The 17,683-nt window shown below is 61.6% G+C and overlaps 1 protein-coding gene and 2 long non-coding RNA genes across 12 annotated transcripts in view; all 3 read left to right on the top strand.

The window, feature by feature from the left end:
- LOC140418147 (ciliated left-right organizer metallopeptidase) overlaps window positions 1–1,276 on the top strand; it is a 170,769-nt gene extending 169,493 nt beyond the window's left edge. For 3 of the 7 annotated variants that reach the window (XM_072501565.1, XM_072501567.1, XM_072501562.1), the window contains one exon: window positions 524–1,276. In XM_072501565.1, coding sequence (XP_072357666.1) covers window positions 524–928 — 405 coding nt within the window. In that variant the 3' untranslated portion in view covers window positions 929–1,276. The remainder of the gene's footprint in view (window positions 1–523) is intronic. The other 4 variants (XM_072501563.1, XM_072501564.1, XM_072501561.1 and 1 more) reach the window with 2 other exon arrangements.
- LOC140418149 (uncharacterized) overlaps window positions 1–17,683 on the top strand; it is a 1,069,702-nt gene that overhangs the window by 380,655 nt on the left and 671,364 nt on the right. The window lies entirely within an intron of this gene.
- LOC140418146 (uncharacterized) lies at window positions 14,052–17,372 on the top strand. 4 transcript variants are annotated; one of them, XR_011944803.1, is made up of 5 exons: window positions 14,052–14,625; window positions 14,737–14,830; window positions 15,535–15,836; window positions 15,952–16,131; window positions 16,618–17,372. It is a non-coding gene; the product is annotated as an uncharacterized lncRNA (long non-coding RNA). The 4 variants fall into 4 exon arrangements; XR_011944801.1 differs by having other exon boundaries at window positions 14,737–14,871; XR_011944802.1 differs by lacking the exon at window positions 15,535–15,836 and having other exon boundaries at window positions 14,447–14,625; window positions 14,737–14,937.

The raw sequence follows: 17,683 nt of genomic DNA, 5'->3' as shown, positions 1-17,683 counted from the left end.
TCAAACACTGCCGGGACAGGGACAGCACGGTGTTAGATACAGAGTAAAGCTCCCTCGACACTGTCCCCATCAAACACTGCCGGGACAGGTACAGCACGGTGTTAGATACAGAGTAAAGCTCCGTCCGCACTGTCCCCATCAAACACTGCCGGGACAGGTACAGCACGGGGTTAGATACAGAGTAAAGCTCCGTCCGCACTGTCCCCATCAAACACTGCCAGGACAGGTACAGCACGGGGTTAGATACAGAGTAAAGCTCCGTCCGCACTGTCGCCATCAAACACTGCCAGGACAGGTACAGCACGGGGTTAGACACAGAGTAAAGCTCCCTCGACACTGTCCCCATCAAACACTCCCACGACAGGTACAGCACGGGGTCAGACACAGAGCGAGTGTGAAGGCGAGCTGAGGTTTGACCCTCTTTGGACACCTGGAACGTGTATTGAGCCACTGATGACGTTGCCTGTTTTGACCTGCTAACGTGCCTCTTCTCTGTCACCTCTCTCCCCCCCCCCCCCCTCAGGTCATCGAGCGGATCGAGCCCACCGCCCGCCGCGTCGACTGCGGGGTCCGTGGTGGCGGCGGCCGTCTGCGGCTCGCTGGGGGCGGCCGTGGCCGCCTGCGGCTGGCTGGGGGTGGCCGCCTACCGCAAGCTGCGCGGGGGTCGGGGTCGGGTGCACGCAAACAGCCGGCGGGCGGCCTGAAGCGCTGCCCGACCCCCACCCCGGGAGACGGAGGGACCGTCAGTAACGACAGGAGACGAGCGGAGAGTGAAAGCGTGGCTGGAATGAGCTTGAAGATACCTGCTGGCAGCACTGGAAGCAGCGCCTGCCCCCCCCCCCCCCCCCCCCACACACACACACACTTTTGCTTCATATGCCTCCTGCCTGCCCAAATGGCGAATGCTGCCAAGTGGACAGGAGCCTGAATTGGAGGCCATTTCCATTCCGAGTTGTACACTTTGACTTGAATTGGCAGCAGCACTTTGCGACGACTGGAAGTCAGCAGAAATGGAAGTTTCAAACTTGCCAGGTGAGGGTGCCAGGACGTGAGGCAGTCAGGACGCTGGGCTATTAAACTGACCGTTTTCATCGCATGCCAACTGTTTGATGAGAAATTCCAATCCGAGGATTGGAGTGAAAAGCCTGTGTGTGTGTGTGTGAACAATACAAGATGTCCAATCTGAAGTGAAACTTTGCAGTGAGCTTTGTTTTTGTGGCCCAGCCAGGAATCTTCTCTCCAAATGGAGGCAGAAATGAAGTGGTGTTTAACTGGTGATTTCTTGCTGCTTTTTGACTCATTCTTATGGAAAGCCTCCCTCAGGCGACAGACGAATGGCCATTCCCAACATGTCAGAAATGGAGAGGGAAAGCAGCAATGTGAAAGCAAAGCCAGAAATAAGGACAGGACAGAATCTGCTGCTTGCCTGCCTGCTTGCTGAATGAAACATGAGCAGAGGCAGGCCAAGTGTTTCCCTTTGCAGACTCAGGGTTCGGTTGGAGAAACAGGGCTGATTCAGTCCCTACTGAACCAATCTCTCTCGCCCCTAGGACAGTCGGGCAATCTGCCTGTCAGCCGGCTGACCCTTGGCTGCACTCCCTCTCTGGCAACTGTATCCTTTCTATGTCAGGGAGAGGTTCCAACTGCACCCAGCACTCCAGGTGTGGCCTCACCGACACCTTGTCGAACTGCAGTGAGGCATCTGCACTTGTGAATTTAAATCCCTCTGGCAATAATGAAGGCCAACTTATCATTGACCTTCTTCACTGCTTGCTGCGCCCGCTTTGAGCGACTGGTGTACAAGCTCCATTTGTCCATCCACATTGCCCCCAACATATGACGGTTTAAATCCGACTCTTTCCTTCAGTCTTTGTTTGACACTTAAGTAGGACAAGTGTGCGAATCGCCTCAGTGTTGTGCTCACGTGAAATGTCCCACCATGAAGTCAGTTCAAATGGCTGACTGCTGACGGTGGATTTGTTGAACCAGATTCCCAGACAGAGATGGGGAGACAAACAGAATTTCTGAATTCAAGATTGAGAATCTCCATCAAACACTGTTAGCAAAAGTACATCATGGGGGTTAGGTAGAGATTCCACATCCCTCTAAACTGTCCCCATCAAAGGCTGCCAGGACAGGTCGAGCACGGGGTTAGACACAGAGTCAAGCTCCCCTCTGCACTGACCCCCATCAAACACCCCCTGGTACAACAGGTGCCAAACTATTTGAACTTGTGCTTGAGCCCGATTAGACGGAAATGTTGTCCTGTGGGCTGACAAACAGTTTGTCAGTAAGACTGAGGTCGGCCTGGTACTGCACTCGACAACATTGGTGGCACTTGGCAAATGTACGGTCGCTGTCTGTGTTGTGTGAATCCCCAGCTGTGAAATATGTGTGCCGTTTAAACTTGCACCGTTTATGCCTTCTCATCATCTGTAAAGATCAGGTTTCTCTTCTTTTAAAGTCTAAAGTACACCACCTTACATTGGCCGACACTGAGAGACGTCCACAGTTGAGTCTCCTGCCAAAACATGAATCCCCCTCCCTGCAATTTGATGTTTCCAGCTCCGCTGTCTAAAGTTTGGTGTCATTGTCAAACCGGGATGTGTAGCATTCTATCAAATTGTCTTAAATGGCTAATATATATGTGTGTGTGTGTGTGAGTGAGTTTGTGCGTGCCAATGTGTGTGTGTGCACGTATCTGGAGCCGTCTATGTGTCAGTCACGAGGGAGCGAGAGACACGGGGAGATGGAGGGATGGATGGACCATCAATAATGACAGAAGGCGATTGGAGAGTGAAAGCGTGGCTTTAATGAGCTTGAAGATACCTGCTGGCAGCATTGGAAGCAGTGCCTGCCCCACACACACACACACTTTTGTTTCATATGCCTCCTGCCTGCTTGTTTGCCAAAGGCAGGCGAATGGTGAATGGTGAATTCAGACAGAAGCCTGAATTTTAGGCCCGATAAGATGGGACGCACTCCCTGTACATTTTGACTTCAACGACGGGCAGGGCCCGCTGGGGATTTGGAAAAGGGGAGTTGGGACCCACCCATGGGAAAGGGACGGAGACTCGGGGACGGAGACTCGGGGCCAAACCTGGGCAGAAAATGGGTCCCATTCAAACGGATCGATTGTTGTGGAGGGGGGAAAGAGTGAGAGAGACGGGAGAGAGACAGACACACATGGGGGAGAGAGACAGACACACATGGGGGGGGGGGGGAGAGAGAGAGACAGACACACGGGTGGGGGGAGGGAGAGAGGGACACACGGGTGGGGGGGACAGAGAGAGCGAGACACGGAGAGAGAGAGAGAGAGAGAGAGATCCAGGGTGTGGAAGAGAGACACACGGGGGAGACAGACAGAAAGAAATAGAGGTGATGACATTTAGAAGGGGGGATTCCAGAGGTTAGAGAACCGTGCCAAGCAATTGGGGGGGGGATGCTGGAGAGGCTGGAATCGGAGGTGAGCAGAGATCTGGGAGGGTTGTAGGAGGTTACAGAGATAGGGAGGGATTTGAACAGGAGGATGAGAATTGTAGGGGACTGAAGGAGGTAAAAGAGACAGGGAGGGAGGGAGGGAGTGCAGGGGAGCGCGGGTGTTGAAATCCCACTCCTCCCTATGTTGTTGATCCAGTTGTTGTTGTAGTTGGATCCAGTTGTTGTTGTAGTCACCCCAGTTGTTGTTGTAGTTGGGCCCAGAGACCCCGCCCCTCTGCTGAGACCCTGCCCCCGCCTCAGAGACCACGCCCCTACGCGTAAGCCCCGCCCACAAACTAGAGACCCCGCCCCCTCTGAGACCACGCCCCTACAGAGTCCCCGCCCCTTTCAAGAGACCACGCCCACTCCTCTGAGACCACGCCATACCCCTAAACCCCGCCCACTCAAGAGACCACGCCCCCTCCTCCGAGACCACGCCCCTAAAGAGGCCCCGCCCACTCGTTGGAGACCACTCCCCTGCCCCTAAACCCCGCCCACTCAAGAGACCACGCCCACTCCTTGGAGACCACGCCCATCCCCAGAGACCACGCCCCTCAGGAGACCCCGCCCATTAGTCCTAAGCCCCGCCCACTCCCTGGAGACCCCGCCCCCTCTTTGGAGACCACGCCCCTACCAAGACCCCGCCCCTTAGCGAGACCACGCCCCCTCTCAAGAGACCACGCCCCGTCCCTAAGCCACGCCCACTCTGGAGACCACGCCCCCAAAGAGATCCCGTCCACTCCGAGACCACGCCCATTTCAATAGACCACGCCCACTTCAAGAGACCACGCCTCTATCTGTCGCGAAGCCCCGCCCACTCACTAGAGACCACGCCCCCTCCTCCGAGACCCCGCCCACTAGCCTTAATCCACGCCCACTCTGGAGACCACGCCCCTAAAGAGACCCCGCCCCCTCTTTGGAGACCACGCCCCTACCAAGACCTCGCCCCTTAGCGAGACCACGCCCCCTCTCAAGAGACCACGCCCCTCCTCCGGAACCACGCCCTAAGCCCCGCCCACTCTCCTAGACCACGCCCCCAAATAGACCCCGCCCACTCCTCCGAGACCACGCCCCTGCCCCCAAGCCACGCCCCTAGCAAGAGACCCCGCCCACTCTGGAGACCCCGCCCATTAGTCCTAAGCCCCGCCCACTCCCTGGAGACCACGCCCCTAAAGTGACCCCGCCCCCTTCGAGACCACGCCCTGCCCCTAAGCCACGCCCACTCTCAGGAGACCACGCCCATTCCTCCTAGGCCACGCCCACTCTCACGAGCCCACGCCCCTTCTCAAGAGACCCCGCCCCCCGAAGCGACCCCGCCCCCTGATTGGAGACCACGCCCTTATCCCTAAGCCCCGCCCACCCTCAAGAGACCACGCCCCACACCTAAGCCACGCCCACTCTCAGGAGACTACGCCCCTAAAGAGACCCCGCCCCCTCTTTGGAGACGACATCCACACCCCCAAGACCACGCCCACTCTCTGGAGACCACGCCCCTTTGAAACCAGGCCCCGCCCACACTCCTAGCCCCGCCCACTCACGAGACCACGTCCCTAACGAGACCACGCCCCCAAAGAGACCCCGCCCACTCCTCCGAGACCACGCCCCTACCCCCGAGCCACGCCCCTAGCAAGAGACCCCGCCCACTCTGGAGACCCCGCCCATTAGTCCTAAGACCCGCCCACTCCCTGGAGACCACGCCCCTGTCCCTAAGCCACGCCCACTCTGGAGACCACGCCCCTAAAGAGACCCCGCCCACTCTCTAGAGACCACGCCCCTAAAGAGACCCCGCCCACTCTCTAGAGACCACGCCCCTTCAACGAGACCACGCTCCTACGACCAAGCCACGCCCACTCTGGAGACCACGCCCCTAAAGAGACCACGCCCCTACCGCTAAACCCCGCCCACTCACGAGACCACGCCCCTAAAGAGACCCCGCCCCCTCCTCCGAGACCCCGCCCCTCAAGAGCCCTCGCCCCCACACCTAAGCCACGCCCACTCTCAGGCGACCACGCCCATTCCTCCTAGACCACGCCCACTAGCCTTAAGCCACGCCCACTCTCAGGAGACCCCGCCCCTGCCCCTAAACTCCTCCCACTCAAGAGACCACGCCCATTAGTCCTAAGCCCCGCCCACTCCAGAGACCACACCCCTTCTCAGAGACCACGCCCCCATTCTTAGACCCCGCCCCTAGCAAGAGACCCCACCCACTCTGGAGACCCCGCCCACTCCTCCGAGACCACGCCCATTAGTCCTACGCCCCGCCCACTCCCTGGAGACCCCGCCCCCAAAGAGACCCCGCCCACTCCTCCGAGACCACGCCCATTTCAGGAGACCACGCCCACTTCAAAAGACCACGCCTCTATCTGTCCCGAAGCCCCGCCCCTCCCAAGAGACCACGCCCTTGCGCTTAAGCCCCGCCCACACACGAGAGACCACGCCCCTACCCCTAAGCCACGCCCACTCTGGAGACCACGCTCCTAAAGAGACTCCACCCCCTCAGAGACCACGCCCTATCCCCAAGCCACGCCCACTCAAGAGACCCCGCCCCTTCTCTGGAGACCACGCCTCTACCCATAAGCCCCGCCCACCCTCACGAGACCACGCCCCTGCCACTAGACCCCGCCCACTCTTTGGAGACCCCGCCCCCTGGAGAGACCACGCCCATTTCAATAGACCACGCCCACTTCAAGAGACCACGCCTCTCTCTGCCACGCCATCTCTGGAGACCACGCCCCCAAATAGACCCCGCCCCTCTTCTGGGACCCGCCCCCTTTCTAGAGACCCCGCCCACTCCAGAGACCACGCCCCCTCCTCAGAGACCACGCCCCCTAATGAGTCCACGCCCCTAGCAAGAGACCACGCCCACTCTGGAGACCCCGCCCATTAGTCCAAAGCCCCGCCCACTCCCTGGAGACCACGCCCCTCAAGAGACCCCGCCCACTAGACTTAAGACACGCCCACTCTCAGGAGACCACGCCCACTCCTCCGAGACCACGCCCCTTTCAAGTAGTGGCCACGCCCACTCCTCCGAGACCACGCCCCTATCAAGAGACCACGCCCCTAAAGAGACCACGCCCCCGCCTCCGAAACCACGCCCTAAGCCCCGCCCACTCTCTGGAGACCACGCCCCTTTGAGACCAGGCCCCGCCCACTCTCCTAGACCATGCCCCTAAACCCCGCCCACTCACGAGACCACGCCCCCAAAGAGACCCCGCCCACTCCTCCGAGACCACGCCCTTACCCCCAAGCCACGCCCCTAGCAAGAGACCCCGCCCACTCTGGAGACCCCGCCCATTAGTCCTAAGCCCCGCCCACTCCCTGGAGACCACGCCCCTAAAGAAACCCCGCCCCCTCCTCCGAGACCACGCCCCTGCCCCTAAGCCACGCCCACTCTCAGGAGACCACGCCCATTCCTCCTAGACCACGCCCACTAGCCTTAAGCCACGCCCACTCTCAGGAGACCCCGCCCCTACCACAAAGCCCCACCCCTTTCCAGAGACCCCGCCCCTTCCCCTAGACCACGCCCCTGCCCCTAAACTCCTCCCACTCAAGAGGCCACGCCCATTAGTCCTAAGCCCCGCCCACTCCCGGGAGACCACGCCCCTAAAGAGGACACGCCCACTCCTCCGAGACCACGCCCCTGCCCCTAAACCCTTCCCACTCCAGAGACCACGCCCCTTCTCAAGAGACCCCGCCCACTACTCCGAGACTCCGCCCACACCTCCGAGACCACGCCCCTTCTCAAGAGACCCCGCCCCCCGTTTGGAGACCACGCCCCTAACCCTAAACCCCGCCCACTCAAGAGACCACTCCCCTAAAGAGACCCCGCCCACTCCGAGACCACTCCCCTCTCAAGAGACCATGCCCCTGCCACTGAGCCCCGCCCCCCTCTTTGGAGACCACGCCCATTCATCCTAAGCCCCGCCCACTCTCTCGAAACCACGCCCCTAAAGAGGACCCGCCCACTCCTCCGAGACCACGCTCCTGCCCCTAAACCCCGCCCACTCACGAGACCACGCCCCTAAAGAGACCCCGCCCCTTCTCTGGAGACCACGCCTCTACCCATAAGCCCCGCCCACTCGCAAGAGACCACGCCCCTAAAGAGACCCCGCCCCTCTTTGGAGACCACACCCACTCCCCCAAGACCACGCCCACTCTCAGGAGACCACGCCCATTCCTCCTAGGCCACGCCCACTCTCATGAGACCCCGCCCCTTCTCAAGAGACCCCGCCCCCCGAAACGACCCCGCCCCCTGATTGGAGACCACGCCCTTATCCCTAAGCCCCGCCCACCCTCCAGAGACCACGCCCCCACACCTAAGCCACGCCCACTCTCAGGCGACCACGCCCATTCCTCCTAGACCACGCCCACTAGCCTTAAGCCACGCCCACTCTCAGGAGACCACGCCCCTAACAAAGCCCCACCCCTTTCCAGAGACCCTGCCCACTCCTCCTAGACCACGCCCCTGCCCCTAAACCACGCCCACTCTTGAGACCACTCCCCTAAAGAGACCCCGCCCACTCCCCCGAGACCACGCCCCTCTCAAGAGACCACGCCCCCCGAAGCGACCCCGCCCCCTGATTGGAGACCACGCCCTTATCCCTAAGCCCCGCCCATCCTCAAGAGACCACGCCCCCACGCCTAAGCCACGCCCACTCTCAGGCGACCACGCCCATTCCTCCTAGACCACGCCCACTAGCCTTAAGCCACGCCCACTCTCCGGAGACCACGCCCCTAACACAAAGCCCCGCCCCTTTCCAGGGACACCGCCCCTCCACCGAGTCCACGCCCCTAGCAAGTGACCACGCCCACTAGACTTAAGCCACGCCCTCTCAAGAGACCACGCCCCTTTTCAAGAGACCCCGCCCCGTTTGGAGACCACGCCCCTACCCCTAAGCCACGCCCACTCTCTGGAGACCACGCCCCTAAAAGGCCACGCCCCCTCTTTGGAGACCCCGCCCCCTGGAGACCACGCCCATTTCAATAGACCCCGCCCACTCCCCCGAGACCACGCCCACTCTGGAGACCCGCCCACTCCTCCGAGACCACGCCCATTAGTCCTACGCCCCGCCCACTCCCTGGAGACAACGCCCCCAAAGAGACCCCGCCCATTAGCCTTAAGCCACGCCCACTCTCAGGAGACCACGCCCATTCCTCCTAGACCACGCCCACTAGCCTTAAGCCACGCCCACTCTCGGGAGACCACGCCCCTACCACTAAGCCCCGCCCCTTTCCAGAGACCCCGCCCCTCCACCGAGTCCACGCCCCTAGCAAGTGACCACGCCCACTAGACTTAAGCCACGCCCTCTCAAGAGACCACGCCCCTTCTCAAGAGACCCCGCCCCCCGAAGCGACCCCGCCCCCAGATTGGAGACCACGCCCTTATTCCCAAGCCCCGCCCACCCTCAAGAGACCACGCCCCACACCTAAGCCACGCCCATTCCTCCTAGACCACGCCCACTAGCCTTAAGCCACGCCCACTATCAGGAGACCACGCCCCAACACAAAGCCCCACCCCTTTTCAGAGACCCCGCCCCTTGTCCTAGACCACGCCCCTGCCCCTCAACTCCTCCCACTCAAGAGACCACGCCCACTCCTTGGAGACCACGCCCCTCTCAGGAGACCCCGCCCACTCCTCTGAGACCACGCCCATTAGTCCTAAGCCCCGCCCACTCAAGAGACCACGCCCACTCCTTGGAGACCCCGCCCCTCTCAGGAGAACCCGCCCATTAGTCCTAAGCCCCGCCCACTCCATGGAGACCACGCCCCCAAAGAGACCCCGCCCACGCCTCCGAGGCCACGCCCATTTCAGGAGACCACGCCCACTTCAAAAGACCACGCCTCTATCTGTCCCGAAGCCCCGCCCCTCCCAAGAGACCAAGCCCCTACGCTTAAGCCCCGCCCACACACGAGACCACGCCCCTACCCCTAAGCCACGCCCACGCTGGAGACCACGCCCCCGAAGAGGCCCCGACCACGCTCTCGAGACCACGCCCCTAAAGAGGCCCCGCCCACTCTCTTAGACCACGCCCATGCGCCTAAGCCCCGCCCACTCTTTGGAGACCCCGCCCCCTGGAGAGACCACGCCCATTTCAAGAACCACGCCCACTTCCAGAGACCACGCCCCTATCTGTCGAGAAGCCCCGCCCACTCAGAGACCACGCCCCCTCCTCCAAGACCACACCCCTGTCCCTAAACCCCGCCCCCTAAAGAGACCCCGCCCCCTCCTACGAGACCACGCCCCTACCACTAAGCCACGCCCACTCTGGAGACCACGCCCCTAAAGAGACCTGGCCACGCCCCTTTTCAAGAGACCCGCCCCCTCTGCTGAGGCCACGCCCCTCTCAAGAGACCCCGCCCCCACCCCAAGCCACGCCCACTCAAAAGACCACGCCCCTAGCAAGAGACCACGCCCACTAGCCTTAAGCCACGCCCACTCTCAAGAGACCACGCCCCCTGATTTGAGGCCACGCCCTTATCCCTAAGCCCCGCCCACCCTCAAGAGACCACGCCCCTAGCAAGAGACCCCGCCCCTCAAGAGACCACGCCCACTAGCCTTAAGCCACGCCCACTCTCAAGAGACCACGCCCCCTGATTTGAGACCACGCCCTTATCCCTAAGCCCCGCCCACCCTCAAGAGACCACGCCCCCACACCTAAGCCACGCCCACTCCTTGGAGACCACGCCCATTAGTCCTAAGCCCCGCCCACTCCGGAGACCACACCCCTTCTCAGAGACCACGCCCCTAGCAAGAGACCACGCCCACTCTGGAGACCCCGCCCACTCCTCTGAGACCACGCCCATTAGTCCTAAGCCCCGCCCACTCAAGAGACCACGCCCCTAAAGAGACCCCGCCCACTCCTCGGAGACCACGCCCTCAAACGAGTACACGCCCCTAGCAAGAGACCCCGCCCCTCAAGAGACCACGCCCACTCCGGAGACCACGCCCACTCTGGAGACCCCGCCCACTCTGGAGACCCCGCCCACTAGTTCTAAGCCCCGCCCATTCCCTGGAGAGCACGCCCCTAAAGAGACCCCGCCCCCTCTCCGAGACCACGCCCCTCCCAAGAGACCCCGCCCCTTATCTGAGACCACGCCCCTCTCCTAGACCTCGCCACTGCCCCTAAACTCCTCCCACTCAAGAGACCACGCCCATTAGTCCTAAGCCCCGCCCATTCCCTGGAGACCACGCCCCTAAATAGACCCCGCCCCCTCTCCGAGACCACGCCCCTCCCAAGAGACCCCGCCCCTTATCTGAGACCACGCCCCTCTCCTAGACCTCGCCACTGCCCCTAAACTCCTCCCACTCAAGAGACCACGCCCATTAGTCCTAAGCCCCGCCCACTCCCTGGAGACCACGCCCCTAAAGAGACCCCGCCCCCTCCTCCGAGACCACGCCCCTGCCCCTAAGCCACGCCCACTCTCACGAGACCACGCCCCTTCTCAAGAGACCCCGCCCCCCGAAACGACCCCGCCCCGATTGGAGACCACGCCCTTATCCCTAAGCCCCGCCCACCCTCAAGAGACCACGCCCCCACGCCTAAGCCACGCCCACTCAGGCGACCACGCCCACTAGCCTTAAGCCACGCCCACTCTTTGGAGACCACGCCCCTACCACTAAGCCCCACCCCTTTCCAGAGACCCCGCCCCTTCTCCGAGACCACGCCCTTATCCCTAAGCCCCGCCCACCCTCAAGAGACCACGCCCCCACACCTAAGCCACGCCCACTCTCATGAGACCACGCCCCTTCTCAAGAGACCCCGCCCCCCTTTTGGAGACCACGCCCCTAACCCTAAACCCCGCCCACTCAAGAGACCACTCCCCTGAAGAGACCCCGCCCACTCCGAGACCACTCCCCTCTCAAGAGACCACGCCCCTGCCACTGAGCCCCGCCCCCTCTTTGGAGACCACGCCCATTCATCCTAAGCCCCGCCCACTCTCTCGAAACCACGCCCCTAAAGAGGACCCGCCCACTCCTCCGAGACCACGCTCCAGCCTCTAAACCCCGCCCACTCACGAGACCACGCCCCTAAAGAGACCCCGCCCCTTCTCTGGAGACCACGCCTCTACCCATAAGCCCCGCCCACTCGCAAGAGACCACGCCCCTAAAGAGACCCCGCCCCTCTTTGGAGACCACACCCACTCCCCCAAGACCACGCCCACTCTCAGGAGACCACGCCCATTCCTCCTAGGCCACGCCCACTCTCATGAGACCCCGCCCCTTCTCAAGAGACCCCGCCCCCCGAAACGACACCGCCCCCTGATTGGAGACCACGCCCTTATCCCTAAGCCCCGCCCACCCTCAAGAGACCACGCCCCCACACCTAAGCCACGCCCACTCTCATGAGACCACGCCCCTTCTCAAGAGACCCCGCCCCCCGAAGCGACCCCGCCCTTATCCCCAAGCCCCGCCCACCCTCAAGAGACCACGCCTCCACACCAAAGCCACGCCCACTCTCAGGCGACCACGCCCATTCCTCCTAGACCACGCCCACTAGCCTTAAGCCACGCCCACTCTCAGGAGACCACGCCCCTAACACTAAGCCCCAACCCTCTCAAGAGACCACGCCCCTTCTCAAGAGACCCCGCCCCCTATTTGGAGACCACGCCCTTATCCCTAAGCCACGCCCACGCTCAGGCGACCACGCCCATTCCTCCTAGACCACGCCCACTAGCCTTAAGCCACGCCCCTAAAGAGAATTGGACACGCCCCTAGAGCGACCCCGCCCCTTCTCAAGAGACCCCGCCCCCTCTGCTGAGGCCACGCCCCTCTCAAGAGACCCCGCCCCCACACCCGAGATCCCGCCCCTATCCGCAGGACACGCCCATTCTCTAGACCACGCCCCCCCCTCTCCAGAGACCCCGCCCACCACCCAGACACCTCCCGTCCCCTGTCAACTTGGAGTGAAACTTTTCTCCTCTGCGGGTTCGGGCAAAACTTTCCGAGAAGAGAAACCGCGGCGAAAGCTGCAGAGACGCTGCGTTTAAAAACCCTGCAAAGCGGCTCCGCACAGAGAGGGAGAGAGAGGGAGCCTGTCCCTGTCCCTGTCTCTCTCTCTGTCTCCCTGCACTCCCCTGTCTCTCTGTCTGTCTGCCGGCCCCCGGCTCTCTCACACCCACAGCAATCCAACCCGGGACAGAGCGGCGGCGGCGGCGGCGGCGGCGGCACCCACCGCCTTTCAGTCTGACCGCCGCCCCCGCACCCAGGCTGCATTCACCCTGCACAAGGCGGCACTTTTTGCTGCTACTTCCAGTTCGCACACTTTCATTCCGCAACATCCACATTGATGCTGCCCCGGCCAGAGTGCAAGGGGGTGAATCTGAACCTGCTCCCCGGGAAAGAGCGCTCTCCCCCGGCCAGAGTGCAAGGGGGTGAATCTGAACCTGCTCCCCGGGAAAGAGCGCTCTCCCCCGGCCAGAGTGCAAGGGGGTGAATCTGAACCTGCTCCCCGGGAAAGAGCGCTCTCCCCCGGCCAGAGTGCAAGGGGGTGAATCTGAACCTGCTCCCCGGGAAAGAGCGCTCTCCCCCGGCCAGAGTGCAAGGGGGTGAATCTGAACTTCCTCCCCGGGAAAGGTGCACCTTCCCTAAGGGAGTGAATCTGAACCTGCTCCCCGGGAAAGAGCGCTCTCCCCCGGCCAGAGTGCAAGGGAGTGAATCTGAACCGGCTCCCCGGGAAAGAGCGCTCTCCCCCGGCCTTCCCTAAGGGAGTGAATCTGAACCTGCTCCCCGGGAAAGAGCGCTCTCCCCCGGCCTTCCCTAAGGGAGTGAATCTGAACCTGCTCCCCGGGAAAGGTGCACCTTCGTTAAGGGGGTGAATCTGAACCGGCTCCCCGGGAAAGGTGCACCCTCGGAACCGGTCTGCTCCCCTTGCCGCGGGGTCCGGGAGCGATGGGCAGCGGGTTGCTGTCCGAGCCCATCCAGGAAGCTCCCAGAGGCGGCCTGCCCGTCAAATCGGCCCGGGGGGCGGATATTAAGCCCGCCCACACTCATTCAAGCCCAGGGCAGCCGCCAAGTGCGAGTGACAAGTCATAAACCAACTTTCCAATTGCCACTGGTTTATGACTTGCCCGCGCTCACAGCGCCACCACCGCTCAGTGTGTGTGTGAGGGATCTCTCAGCAAGTGCTGACTCTCTCTCTGCTGGGTTCACATTGTCAGTGTGGGTGTGTGTGAGGGATCTCTCAGCAAGTGCTGACTCTCTCTCTGCTGGGTTCACATTGTCAGTGTGTGTGTGGGTGAGGGATCTCTCAGCAAGTGCTGACTCTCTCTCTGCTGGGTTCACATTGTCAGTGTGTGTGTGTGTGAGGGATCTCTCAGCAAGTGCTGACTCTCTCTCTCCTGGGTTCACATTGTCAGTGTGTGTGTGGGTGAGGGATCTCTCAGCAAGTGCTGACTCGTCCCTCTCCTGGCTTCACATTGTCAGTGTGTGTGTGAGGGATCTCTCAGCGAGTGCTGACTCTCTCTCTCTCCTGGCTTCACATTGTCAGTGTGTGTGTGGGTGAGGGATCTCTCAGCAAGTGCTGACTCTCTCTCTCTGCTGGGTTCACATTGTCAGTGTGTGTGTGGGTGAGGGATCTCTCAGCAAGTGCTGACCCTCTCTCTCTCCTGGTGACCTCAATCCCTGTGCCAACAAAAGAGCCAACACGCCGTCACGCCTTCTCCACGACCCTCTCAACCTGGGTGCCGACTTTCAGGGATCCACGTACACCGAGGAGGACACCGGTAGATCTCTCTGCTCACCCGCACCGCCCGCAATCTTAGCTGATGAGCCCCAGTGACTCTGTCTTCCTGTTATCCCTTCCAAAATGAATCAGCTCACCCTTGAGACTCCCACTTGCCACCTCCCAGCCCAGCTCTGCAGCTTCCCTGTGTGTGACTTGTAACACGAGATTCACTCCACCGACACTCGAGTGTCGCCTGCAAATTGACTCGCCCACCCTTCTCCGGGGGTGGGGGGGGGGGTCACCTCCAGCTGTCTGCCTGGCCTGGGGTTCTGATTCCCGTCTTTCCGTCCGGCAGAGCGAATGTTGGAGGGAGGAGGAGGAGGAGGAGGAGGAGGAGGGGAGGAGGGCCGGCGGCGCCAGCCGGAGCGGGGAGATCTACGGGCGGCGGAGCCGATGCTTCTTGGCCAACCTGACCAGGGCGGTGAGTCTGGGCAAGGGTGGGGGGGGGGGCACCGAGACAGGAAAAGGGCCTCGCTGTGTGGGGGGGGGGGGGTGACGGTACTGAAGCGCTGACCTCGCCTCCCTCCCTCAGAATCAGACGTCGGACGCCTCGGAGCCAATGGGCGGACGCTGCTACCTCCATCGCTTGGCGGGGGCGGAGAAGGAGTTTCAGGTCCAAGTTCAAGGTTCGCCATGGCTGCCGTGCAGGGCGGGCGAGAGCGTTCAGGTAGGCCCGGGGTGGGGGGGGCCGACCCTTGACACGTCGGCGCCGATCCCCGGCACTTGGCCTGAGGTAAAGGCGCCCGGCACCGAGGGGGAAAGGAGCAGCGCGGATGGAGGGTTGGTTGACGAGTAGAAAGCAAAGAGTGGGGGATTGATGGGCGTTTCTCTGCTCGTGGCAATCAGCAGCCAGCGGCGTCCCTCGGGGGGGGGGGGGATCCGTGTTGGGCCCCGCCACCCGTTGACGATTTACATGGATGGTTTGGAGTTGGGGGACCAAGGGTTGTTTCCGCTGGGGGGGGGGGGGGGGGGGGGGGGGGGGGGCATAGCCTCAAAACGAGGGGAAGTAGATTTAGGACTGAGCGAGTTTAGGAGGAACCCGCTCGCCCAAAGGGTTGTGAATCTGTGGGACTCCTGGGTGAAATGTTTTTCAGATCAAGGCGGATCGTCTTTTTGGGGAGGATTAAGGGTTGTGGTGTTTGGGCTGGAAAGTGGAGCCGAGTCCACAAAAGATCTCCTTGAATGGAGGGGCCAGGTGGCCTACTCCTGCTCCTGGTTCTGACCAGACCACTGATTGCGATGCCTCTTAATGCACGACTTAACTGGTTACTTCACCCCCCCCCCCCCCCCCCCCCCCCCCGTTTCCCCACCCCCTCTTTCTGGGTTCCAGGTGCCGGGATTCCGAGGCGTCCTCGCTTGCCCGGGCGGGCGCCTCTGCCGCCGTGACGACGGCCGGCCGCCGCTCCCCGAGGCCCGGACGCCGAGAGCCCCCGGGACGGGCCCGGCCTCCTCCTCCTCCTCCGCCGCCGCCCCTCCTCCTCCTCCTGCGGGAGGGGGCGGCCAGGGCGGCCAGCCTGGAGGCCGGATCCAGGTGGGCATCCGTGTGCGGGAGAGCGCCGAGTGCGCGGAGATGGAGGAACGGGAGGCAGAAGGGGCGGCCGACGGCCTGGCCAACGTGACCGCGATTCACAGGTAAACCAGGCGACAGGGCGGAGGGTCGGGACCGTGACAAGGGCAGAGAGCACTGGGTGGCACATCAGGAGGAGCTGAGCGGTAAAAGATTCTGCCTGTCTGTCCCTCTCCTCAGGTGCCACATACGGAACCCACACACGTGCAGCAGCTTGGAACTGTGCCTCGAACTCTGGGAATATGCCGGGTGTTCCCAACATTCCGTCCCGTCACTTCTACAGCGTCTGGAAAAGATGATCAGAGCGGGGAATGTCCAACTGAAGATTGCTGGCAAAACCTGTACGACCGTCAGCATCAGGTACAGAGTAAAGCTCCGTCCGCACTGTCCCCATCAAACACTGCCGGGACAGGGACAGCACGGGGTTAGATACAGAGTAAAGCTCCGTCCACACTGTCCCCATCAAACACTGCCGGGACAGGTACAGCACGGTGTTAGATACAGAGTAAAGCTCCCTCGACACTGTCCCCATCAAACACTGCCGGGACAGGTACAGCACGGTGTTAGATACAGAGTAAAGCTCCGTCCGCACTGTCCCCATCAAACACTGCCGGGACAGGTACAGCACGGGGTTAGACACAGAGTAAAGCTCCCTCCACACTGTCCCCATCAAACACTCCCAGGACAGGTACAGCACGGGGTCAGACACAGAGCGAGTGTGAAGGCGAGCTGAGGTTTGACCCTCTTTGGACACCTGGAACGTGTATTGAGCCACTGATGACGTTGCCTGTTTTGACCTGCTAACGTGCCTCTTCTCTGTCACCTCTCTCCCCCCCCCCCCCTCAGGTCATCGAGCGGATCGAGCCCACCGCCCGCCGCGTCGACTGCGGGGTCCGTGGTGGCGGCGGCCGTCTGCGGCTCGCTGGGGGCGGCCGTGGCCGCCTGCGGCTGGCTGGGGGTGGCCGCCTACCGCAAGCTGCGCGGGGGTCGGGGTCGGGTGCACGCAAACAGCCGGCGGGCGGCCTGAAGCGCTGCCCGACCCCCACCCCGGGAGACGGAGGGACCGTCAGTAACGACAGGAGACGAGCGGAGAGTGAAAGCGTGGCTGGAATGAGCTTGAAGATACCTGCTGGCAGCACTGGAAGCAGCGCCTGCCCCCCCCCCCCCCCCCCCCCCACACACACACACACTTTTGCTTCATATGCCTCCTGCCTGCCCAAATGGCGAATGCTGCCAAGTGGACAGGAGCCTGAATTGGAGGCCATTTCCATTCCGAGTTGTACACTTTGACTTGAATTGGCAGCAGCACTTTGCGACGACTGGAAGTCAGCAGAAATGGAAGTTTCAAACTTGCCAGGTGAGGGTGCCAGGACGTGAGGCAGTCAGGACGCTGGGCTATTAAACTGACCGTTTTCATCGCATGCCAACTGTTTGATGAGAAATTCCAATCCGAGGATTGGAGTGAAAAGCCTGTGTGTGTGTGTGTGAACAATACAAGATGTCCAATCTGAAGTGAAACTTTGCAGTGAGCTTTGTTTTTGTGGCCCAGCCAGGAATCTTCTCTCCAAATGGAGGCAGAAATGAAGTGGTGTTTAACTGGTGATTTCTTGCTGCTTTTTGACTCATTCTTATGGAAAGCCTCCCTCAGGCGACAGACGAATGGCCATTCCCAACATGTCAGAAATGGAGAGGGAAAGCAGCAATGTGAAAGCAAAGCCAGAAATAAGGACAGGACAGAATCTGCTGCTTGCCTGCCTGCTTGCTGAATGAAACATGAGCAGAGGCAGGCCAAGTGTTTCCCTTTGCAGACTCAGGGTTCGGTTGGAGAAACAGGGCTGATTCAGTCCCTACTGAACCAATCTCTCTCGCCCCTAGGACAGTCGGGCAATCTGCCTGTCAGCCGGCTGACCCT

This window comes from Scyliorhinus torazame, chromosome 5 (genome assembly GCF_047496885.1).
Source record: "Scyliorhinus torazame isolate Kashiwa2021f chromosome 5, sScyTor2.1, whole genome shotgun sequence".
In the NCBI taxonomy this organism is placed as follows: domain Eukaryota; kingdom Metazoa; phylum Chordata; class Chondrichthyes; order Carcharhiniformes; family Scyliorhinidae; genus Scyliorhinus; species Scyliorhinus torazame.
Note: the sequence above shows the minus strand (reverse complement) of the source record. Positions and strands in the feature narration are given on the sequence as shown.